This window comes from Arachis duranensis, chromosome 3 (genome assembly GCF_000817695.3).
Source record: "Arachis duranensis cultivar V14167 chromosome 3, aradu.V14167.gnm2.J7QH, whole genome shotgun sequence".
Taxonomy (NCBI): Eukaryota; Viridiplantae; Streptophyta; class Magnoliopsida; order Fabales; family Fabaceae; genus Arachis; species Arachis duranensis.
The window spans coordinates 107,413,785-107,424,516 of record NC_029774.3 but is presented as its reverse complement, the minus strand read 5'-3'; the positions used below and the strand labels follow the sequence as shown (position 1 = coordinate 107,424,516).

Sequence of the window (10,732 nt, the reverse complement as noted above, 5' to 3'; positions counted from 1 at the left end):
GACTAACTTCTTTAAACTTATTGACAAAAGTACTCGTATGCATAGCAAAACCATATATTATAATGTAATTATGCTAAGAATTATATTTATTTTTTTTAAAATAACAGTTTCCCCGCTTTCCAGCCCCTCAAATCCTTGCCGCTTTCCTGGCAGGAACATGCGGTCCCCTCATCTCACTTTTATGTTCTAAAGCAGGTCCTTTTTAATATTTTTTTTCTCGAATTATTCTATAATATTGCGAATTTGTTGACTGTTTTTGCCACTTAGTTTCTGAATCCAAGCTGTTCTTTTAGTATGACTCTCGGGAATGCATTGCCCCGTTTGTTAGTGGCTCAAGATTTTGTCCCATTTAACCCAAAATAAAAAAGGATTATGTAATTCACACCGGTTCCAACCGGCCCACTTATAGTCAAAATTAATCTCATCCGAGATAAAATATATACAAAATAATTGGGGGGAAAATATCAGTATATCCTATCTCAAGGAAAACTATGCAAATCCAATCCTTACAAAAATGCCATCACAAGAAACGCAGGTCCGTCTTCATCTATCTAGCAGACGACTTCTTTTCCAGGAGCCTTACCTTGTCAAGCAGCTCCTGTATTGTGTTTGATGCATCCTACAACATAACACAAATCTTGTAAGCCTCATCCAAAAATACCAGAATTCAACAAAGTCTGGATTAAACAGAGAAAGACAGTGGAACCTGAAGCTTCTTTCTCAAACTTTTTTCTTCAGCATCCCGTCGATCCCTCTCTTCTGAGAACACGTCGATTAGATTTTCTTGCTCCTTATTCAAGTCTTCAATCTTTTTTCCTGCATCACGAAGCTGATAACAAGATATTGTATGAAACACGCAATCAAGATTTTAAAAGGGCACCTCTCAAATATGTCCAACAGCTTCAGAAACGGAAATCCATGTGCATCTTTAGAAAAAGGCAATAATAATAATAATAATAATAATAATAATAATAATAATAACAAAGGTGGTCAGAATCCAACAAGCTTGATTTCAGACAGAATTCCAAACATAAATCAATAAAGAAAAATCAGAATCCAAACCTGAGTTTCCAGAGCTTTACACCTCTCTTTCTCGTACTGCAGTGCCTCCAATACTTCTCCCAATATTTCTTCCTCCTTCTTCTCTAATCTTTAATCCGGAAAGTGAACAGATAGGAGAATAACGAGTTAATAAAGTCCAACATAGAAACCACAACATGCTATGAAAAGAAGGAAGTTAGACGCCTAAAATTACAATGTACCTTTTCTTCAACTCACGATTCTCTTCTTGCAACTTTTCCAGAGTAAGTGCACCAGAATCTGATACTGGATGTTCACCATCATTTACATCCTGTACCTGCGAAGTTCAACCCCTTTGAGGATCAATTCTTGAAATAAATATAAACCAGGAAGGAAAAAAATCAAGAGAATGAATCAAATGGAGAACCTTCCTGGATACTCGTGCTGACCGCAAGCTTCTTCCACTAGATGGGATGTCCGGAAAACTTCCATTTTCTTTTCCAAATGATTTTTCAGCTAGAGATGTCCTCTGACTGCTCCCTTTTGCTTGTTTCTTGGGTACAACAGTAATTTCATCACTCTCATCCTCAGCAGATGACGATTGTCCAGATGAGTTTGGCATCCTTGATGTCGAGCTCTTGTAGGCACTATATTTTTCTGATTCTTTTCGGCTCCGTTTCTGATTTAATTGTGAATGTGGTTGATCTGATGTCAATGGAGTTCCCTTGCCATTTGTGGCAGAATACTTCCTTTTTGAAGCTTCTGGGACAAAATCAGGTGATGCCTCTACAAAACAGGATTCATTCATAAAATATCACTAGGCTATTCAAACCAAAAAACAGAATAAATGTTACCCACAATGAACAATAATTATGATTGTGAATGAAACTAAAATAAAGCAAGGGATGAAGTCATACCTCTGTCAACTGAACTGTTGTTTTGTTTTCTGGTTCGATTGGAGACATAACCAATTTTATGGCAGTTAGTGGCCCTAAATAAAGTAGAAAATAAATTCAGTAAAACAAAAACAACTCATGCTTCAAGCAAGCTATATTATCATGAAAGAACCAATGGAAAATCAAGAATCACCAGTAACTTTTCTGCATCTGTACCAATTTCGCTTCCAATCTAGATAAAACTAAAGTCCTCTCAAAGCCTTGTTTATCATGAGCAGGTTCAACAAAGTTGGCTTCTAAAACACCTGTAAATAGAAGTGAATCTTATCATGAATGAGAATAGTCAAGTTACTAAAAGAAGCTTAAGAAAGGGAGAAAAAACCTACCTATGACCCCACGACCACCACTTCCTGCAGGATTCCACAGCCTCCAGAATGGCTGACAACCATGAAAAACGGCTGTAAGAATAATTTCTAATGACCATATCTTCCCAAGTTAAAGTTCTAGATGATTGAACAAAACAAGGTATCAGAAGATATAAATTTGCTTTGCAATTGCAAACAGACATGCAAATTCATCTGGTCCAAATTTACAATTTATAGCTAGGACATGTTTTTCCCAGTTCAGAATGAACCCAAAAAATACTACAAATCAATCAATTAACATTGACAACAAACAGTACACAAAGTCTGATGATTCTCTAGTAATAAAATGCCAATACCAGTCACTAACAACATTGCTTCTTGGCAATCACTAATTTTTTAACTACACATAAAAGTTTGGCATTAATTTAAAACAAACAAATGTGAATTAAATTCAACATAAGCAAACTTCGACTTGAAAGTATATTTTGTTACCTGAGTAAATAGCCATTTCGCATCGTGAAAGATTACAATCTTCACAAAATGGACCTCAAAAAATACAAACAACAAAATGACTCCCCAAAGATATGCTCTATTTGACAAAATAAACCAAACGTATATAAATATATAAGTAGACTAAATGTCAGGTTTAATTTGACAAACAGAACATATCTTTGAGAGTCATTTTGTTATTTAAATTTTTTGGGATTCATTTTGCCAAAATCATGATCTTTCATGGGTCAAAACGGTTATTTACTGTTGTCATTGCAAAATCAAGTGGACATAGAATAATTGAAGCAGCAAAAGAATAATAAGGAGAGAAGGGGAAGGGAGTACTAGCTTTGCATGCAACATTACATTCATAGCCACCTCAGAAAAGATGAAAAAGATGTGTTTACCATGACAAACCCTACCTTAATGAGGCGATTCTTATGATAGACATTGAACCCTGAAACATCAATATGATGAACTGCGTCCTTGACAAATCCAATAGTAACAATAGCAATCATCTGTTACAAGATCTAAATTTTAATTGCACTGATCCACAAGCAAGGAAGATTAAGCCTTAAACATTTTATGGAGATTTTACATTTGAATCCTTCGGGATCCCATCAATCCCAGCTTGTGGCCTGTATGTCACCTCCTGAGACAACATCATGTCATTCACTATATTGTGATGCACAATATCTTTCCCACGAAGAATAATTCGGAAGCCTGGAGGAAGCCTCAAATATAAAATTGAGGCATAACTCTAAATAGACAAAAAAATAATGAGAAACATACTTAAACAAACACAAAACTTTAGATATGTAGACATCTATATTGAACGCTAAATGAACACTTCTTCATTTAATCAACGTCTAATCAATTTTCTCTTTTTAAGGCCTCAAGTGTCAACTTTCAAAAGTTTCAAATAATAAACATTGCTAGCAAACCATGATTGCAATATGCTGTGTTTCTAAAACAACTACGAACAACAACAACAACAACTTACCCTTAGAGAGTGCCTATAAGTTAAGAAGTGTCTTGAGTTGGGATACTCTTTAGCCATCTGTATGTTTTTCTCCTCTCTGTTTACGCCTCTGATTTGAATATCCTGAGACAAACCATAAGCATGTCAAAATTGAACGAAATATGTTCCAGAATAAAGTGGATCACTACTCTCTTTTGCTGTATGGGGGCAACAAAATATTGATTATCAGACATACATGTGGATCTGCATCAAAATCAAGCTCCAGCTCTCCTTGGTCATCCTCCCAAAGATTGTATATAATTACACGTGTGCCGTGATCCTTCATCAGATTGAACTACAAGTGTACTCTCTTTCCCCCTCTTTTTTTTCCCTTTTTCCCGGCTCTATCTCACACACACAAGAGAGAATGTCATTACCTGACGAAGAAGATCTGTTTCACTTGAAAACGGTGACCAATGCACAATTGTTTCAACATTTTTATTCCAATCTTCAATAGAAGTCCGTAACATCTTATTCCATTCCCGTCCGCGTCTTTCATAGTCCAACTTTCAATAAGTAGGTATAACAACATTCAGAAGGGGGAAAAAAGAAACAAAAGACAACGACGAAGAAGTAGTCAAAGAACTCGAAACCAAAACCACTAACAATCAACAATCCCTCAGAACTTTAGAAGCAGCAAGGGTAAGGTCTCTTGTAATCTATTAATTAAGACTTGATAAAATTTAAAGATAAAAACAGTAAACAAAGAAATTACCATGGGTACTACAATGTCTTCCTTCCCAGTACTCCTCAAAAATGTGTAAGACAGCAAGCCTATGCTTTGTGTAGCACTAGTAACGAAGATAGATCACCCAGTTAGAAATAGAGCATGAATTGTAACTAATGATGTAACTTGTATGTATAATAGCAGTAGACGTAGAAGGAAGACAAATTCAACTACTACTAGTGTAACTGACTTAGTGATACAGTCCAGAAAGCCTAATATACATGGTCTGCTCATCCCAGCAAAAATAAATCATCATAATCCAGGAAAAAAAGAACTGAAACTGACAACTACAAGTACTACTAACTGAGTGATAAACCAAGGCACCCAGAGCATGCTTCTCAAAATTACAAAAATTTCTTCCACCAATATGCAAATGATAAATATGCTTTTTATCCTTTAAGCTTTTGAAATTCTTCAAAATTACCCTCATTGTTTAATTTGATTCAATTTTAGTCTCATCTAAGAAATAAGTTTCAAATTTACTCCTATCATTAATTTTTTGAAGTAAACTGTTAGTCAATCTTTTTTTTTTGAATTTTACGCTTAGTCACGTCATCCCAAAATTTAGGTACTAACTGTTGACCATCCAAAAATTTAACATAGGGGTAGACTTAGAACTTGTTTCAAATGTTGACAGTAAAATTGAATCAAATTAAACATTAGCAGTAGTTTTAAAGAATTTTCAAAACGTTAAAGACAAAAGTATACCTTACACCGTAATCTACTAATCTTAGCTTATGAAATAAAACATGAATCTAATTTTCATGTACAGGGAGTGAAAAAGAATTTTACGCAAACAACCAATTGTGTATTGCCACATCAACAAAAGTTAACTAATTTCAAACCCATTACATAAAAGTTAAAAAGGCATCTAAATGCATAAATCTGATTGGATGACCGTGTAAAACTCTCTATACTGTGAGTGCATCAAAATTAAACTTAAAAAAAAAACATTATCTCTTGATAACATAACATTCAACTGATATCATTTAAATGCTTGATCTCATCCACAACATGCAACCCAAATCAAACAAAAGCTAAAACATAAAATAATGATATTATCTTGATATGTTAGAGGACAATACAACTATCAAACAACTAGGTCATAGTTTTTCTTATCAATATGCATACTTCACATGTTAACTAGGAAAAAAAATTATTGAATGAAACAATGAGACCCTCAAACAAACCTCTTCCCATCTTTGCCAGAGCAGCGAGAGAATACTATCACATCAGCCCCAAGCCTCATAGTACTTGTTTTAAAGCCATTTCCATCTATCACATGAACAACAAAGGATCAGTATACCGTCTGAAATGAAATCGTCATAAGATTTATACTCTTCCCAAAATGATGTTTACATTGCCCAATTGTATTTGCCATTTTGCTTTTCACTGAATACCCCAGTGACATGCATTGACGCATTTTATCTGGATCCATTCCACCACCATTATCTGGAAAAAGAATTAGCAATCCAACATTTGAGATTCCAAATAAAGAAAGAAAAAAGAAAGAAGGGAGAGATCAAAATGCTTCAATGCTTCTATTAGGAATACTCATACGACATCCTTAAAATCATAGATGCAAAAGCTTTTAACACATATTTGTCACATTACAACTGGCTTTTACTTACTTTATAAACCCCAAATGAACTTTTGGCAGAATAAAATGATGCATAATATCCAACACATGTTCAGCAATTTTTCCGTGCTACTACTTTTCAGTTTAGCAGAAGTACTTTTGACATAAAAGCTTACCGTAACACTTGCTGAATGACTAAAATTAATTTTTGTTTTATCTTAACCAACCAAAAGTCAGTATTTAAAGTTACATCTAACATACTCCAACTCAATTACAATAAAGAGATGCACACCTTCAATCAGCAACATCCTGGTTCCATCTTTCTTATTTACAAGCATATCTACATTGACATATGTAGCGCCATTGCAAACCTAAAGTCAAATTCAAATAAGTAGGCCGGAAAAGGAATAATCACAACAAGTGCGTCATTATTCAAAACAAGTGAGGCATACCTCATCCAACGAGTTATCCAAAAGCTCAGCAAAAGCTGCATAAAAATATATTTATATAAGAATGCCTAGTAGTGATAAATATCCAAGAACCAAAGGGAAAAATTCTGAATTCAATGAATACATTTTTGTACCATGAAAATGATTAACCATTCAAACAAATTAACAGACATCTACAATTTACCTCCTAGAGCCCACTTATGACTTGTGGCATTAGAATGCAGAAACTTCGGATGAACTCTGACGTGGTCCATTCCAACTGCACATTATTTAAGAAATATCATGTTATTATTTCTTTGTCAAAAATAAATAAAAAAAAATATATTAAAGAAAAACAAAGAGGTTAACCCAAGGAACCTCAATTACGAGGCTCAAACAATCTACACAACAACTAAAAAATGAGTAAAAAAAGTCTATACAAAATTTTAAAAGCAGTTTTCGGATTTATCCAGTGCATAATTAACAAACAGAATATTCACAATAAATACTTTATTGAGTTATGGGCTTATGACATGCAATTAATGTTAGTCAATTATTGTCAAAATTCAAGGGTATCAAATCAAACCTGATCCCATAATGACCGAGTTGAGGATAGGTTAATAAAATACCTACTTTGGAAAAGAACTGATTGCTGCCATAGTGAAACAAATAAATCAACAATGATGATAGTTATACCTAATGGGAGGCATGGACCAAAAGTTCAACTCAGTAGAGCTTTTTGTTCAAATAAACAATAGGTTATTAAAGTTACTGCTTTGCAAAAGAACTGACAGCTGCAATGCTGCTATAGTGAAACAAATAACTCCACAATACAGGTATACCTTACGGGAAACATGAATCAAAAGTTCAACTCAGTACATCTTGTTTGTTCAAAAACACAAACAATTTCAAGCTCATATTGAGCTTCATTATCTGATAGGTGCAAGCACAGCCAATGTAGTCCAACCTGTAAACTTGGCTTATTTGCAAGAGGAAGCAGTCTTGTAGAGAACTGCTAGGCATGAGTTTTAAATGCTTGACTTTGCTTGGCTCCTTTTCCTCCCTTAAAGGAAACATTACTCCCCTAAACATTCTCTCCCTCGCCTCATCTTCAAGTAAGATCACACTTTTCTTTCAAAAATTGGGACACAATGTTTGGACTGCCTAGACAGAGGTATAGTTGTGTGCTTCACCATGTGATGGTTTGGCCTTCATAATTACCACAGAGCTATTGGAGTTGTCAATTTAACAGATGAAACTAATGGAGACTCTTGTATTCTCACACTATGGATAATAGAAGATGAGGGGAAAGGTAAGGATGGAAAGAAAATATTTTTCTTGTTTTGGACTGTATATATAAATTGGAACCGAGAGGAATCTACTACTCATTTTCTTCAAAAAGCCAAATTTTATTTAGTAAGAGGGAAGCTAGAAATTGTAACTTATCTAAACAAGATAAAGGAATTGTATTATGTTCTCTTATTAATCACCCAAACAAAGAATAGGAGACCTCCAACATAGTCCTCCTCTTCCTTTTCTAGTCCAGTGCTGCTAAATCCATTCCTTTTCAATCAACTCAACTTTTTCATTTATTTTTTATTTTTTATTTTTACATCTTTAAGAAAAGGCAAGCTAAAGTACAATATATCTTTTTAAACACAAATAAGATTCAATATTGTTTCATAGCAATAGTAGCTAATCATTTAATTGGGTGACTAAGTAAAAAAAGAAACCACAACTATATAACTGAACTTATTAAACGGATTTGCCTGAGGACTACAGTCAATTCTATCATGCTTACATGCACATAAGCCATAAGGACCCCCCACTATCCCCAAAGAAAACTATCTTAACTCTAATACAACAATATAACTTCACCTTGCTAAAAGTACAACATGGTGAAGGTTTTAGGATTTAAAGCTTTAAATAGAGAGCACATTTAAAATAAAAATATAAATCTTAAATTTCCAAAGGAAATTAATTAACAACAAAGAGTAATAAATGCTATTTTTAACTATTAGGAATCCTGAAGGTAAAACACTTGACGTTCTGCATTCCAAGTTCATAACTGCAGAACTGATGCAATCTTAAGAATTGAAAGCATATCCAGAGGAGAAACATTTTAAGGTAAGAAGATTGCATCTGATAACCAAGATAAAATGAACTCCCATCTCTCCCAAAGTCAACTCATAACATGAAATCTAGAAGTTTATATCACAAAAATCTCAGCATTAAGGTTTCCCTCCATCAAAATCTCCAGTCTCATCTATACCTCAAAATTGTAATGTTATGCCCGGTAAAATGGCATCTTTTTCTAAACAAAGAAATTGTAACTGTAATATGATATAAATCAGAAAAAGTAATATCATCTAATATCACATGGCCATAAAATAAACAGGGTTTGAAATTAGAAAGCAGCGATAAAACCCTAACAGAAAAACAGATACGCACCGGTTGAAGATGATTCGAAGCTGCTGGAAGGAGCACCGTCGAAATCACCGGCTTTCCAAAACTGCCTGCTTCCCCTAGTAGTCGGCGCCACGCTGGTGCTCGTGGTCCCGTTCAGATGCGCCGAAGAAGAAGCCCCCTGCGGCGCCGGTAACGACAGCACCGCAGGGGATGGCGATAAGGGCGGAGGGAGAGGGCTCAAAAATCCAAGGGGAAGAACCTCTCCATCGTCATTCATCTTGCGCCTCTTGGTCGGACTCCCTCCTCCGGGCGAAATGGTGCTTTCTACTACCCCGGCGACCAAACCGTCCAAATCCGGCTCCGAATCGGAATCGCTGCTGCTACTGAGTTGAATAACTGCGGAGCCAGGAGGAATGGGTGAAACGGCACCAGTTCGGGTCCTCCCTGGGGGCACATTGGGAACATCGCCGGTGAGTTCCTGTTTGACGAATGCATCCATCTCTCCAAAGAAGCGAAAAATAGAAAGTGGCGATGCAATATTCAGCAAGATTCAACAACGCCTATGCAAGAATATATGCTCGACGAAAAGAAAAAGTAAAATAGAAAATAGAAACAGAAAGGGGCAAGTCAAGAGTCCAGAAAAATGAAAAAATGAAAAATGAAAAATTGCTGGGCTCACAAACGGTCAAACGCGACTTTCTAATATGTTTATTCACTTTATTGTTTATTTTTTTTATATTTTTCATTATTATGGAATTTATATCGTTCGGGAAGACTCTACAGTCTACTGTGTTTGCTCTGGAGGGAAAAGCGTTTTGTTTTTGAAAGGTCCTGGGAGTTTTAAAAAAAATTGTATTCGTGCCACTTTTAGATAGACGTGTTTTACATTAAAAGCCTTGATATTTTTTTGAGTTACTGTATGACTTCTAACAGTGTATTTAACTGTGTATTAATAAAAGAGCAATACTAGAAGCAGTAATTTTTGTGATTGTTAGCCATTAATTAGTTATCAATGATAATTTAATGGTGTGAGATTAGTGTAAAATTTTATCGAATGGCTCACCTTTTTCTGCTGATTACATGCTGGCCAAAATTCAATAAAACTGCTGGTCCCTAGACTTTTTCTTAATAAAAGAACGATTAAATATGATTTTGGTTTTTAAATTATAGGTTAAAAAAATTTTATTTTTAATTTTTTTGTATAAAATTGTTTCTAAAATTTAAAATCAAATTTTAAAATCATCTTTTTTATTTAAATTTTAAATTTTACACTAAATTATCGATAAAAAATATAAAACAAAAAAATAAGAGAAATAAAAAATAGTAGAAAAGAAGAATATAGTATCTGTTACTATATTATAAGAATGTAGTGGATAGGTTGCTGTTCGACAAGTTTTGTTCTTTGTGTTTGACAAGTGCATAACTTTACTGGCTGACACGTGGAAACTAAATAGTAGATAGTTGTGTGAATTAAATAATGGATTGCCGTGGTAAAAAACATATTCTCATCTTCTTCAAAATTTAAACTTGCCTATATAAAAGGTTGCTCAGGACACATCCTCAACCATTACCCCTGAAACTATTTGAGAGTGTTTTCTATTCCAAAATAGTGAGTTTTTTGTTCCGAACCTGCATAAACATGGTAGAAATATATGATATGTTAATGGATGTCAATCCAACAAAACTTTAATGGAATTTTAAGGTTTATGTTGTGCACTTATGGGAAGTCCCAAATAGATTCAATGACAAAGAAATCAATGGCATTGAGATAGTTCTTCAAGATATCAAATTAATTGTG

The 10,732-nt window shown here is 34.4% G+C and overlaps 1 protein-coding gene across 1 annotated transcript; it reads right to left on the bottom strand.

The window, feature by feature from the left end:
• Window positions 1-370: 370 nt before the first annotated feature.
• LOC107480031 (protein MICRORCHIDIA 7) lies at window positions 371-9,521 on the bottom strand. The gene is made up of 20 exons (XM_016100148.3): window positions 8,977-9,521; window positions 6,731-6,805; window positions 6,550-6,584; window positions 6,390-6,468; window positions 5,878-5,970; window positions 5,709-5,793; window positions 4,507-4,582; window positions 4,169-4,297; window positions 3,988-4,086; window positions 3,774-3,875; window positions 3,369-3,530; window positions 3,193-3,288; window positions 2,303-2,354; window positions 2,110-2,221; window positions 1,938-2,011; window positions 1,448-1,806; window positions 1,263-1,357; window positions 1,063-1,150; window positions 707-829; window positions 371-619 (listed from the first exon to the last, which is right to left on the bottom strand). The coding sequence occupies exons 1-20, from the start codon at window positions 9,431-9,433 to the stop codon at window positions 548-550; spliced, it is 2,463 nt and encodes an 820-aa protein (XP_015955634.1). The 5' UTR covers window positions 9,434-9,521; the 3' UTR covers window positions 371-547.
• Between the last annotated feature and the right edge of the window lie 1,211 nt (window positions 9,522-10,732).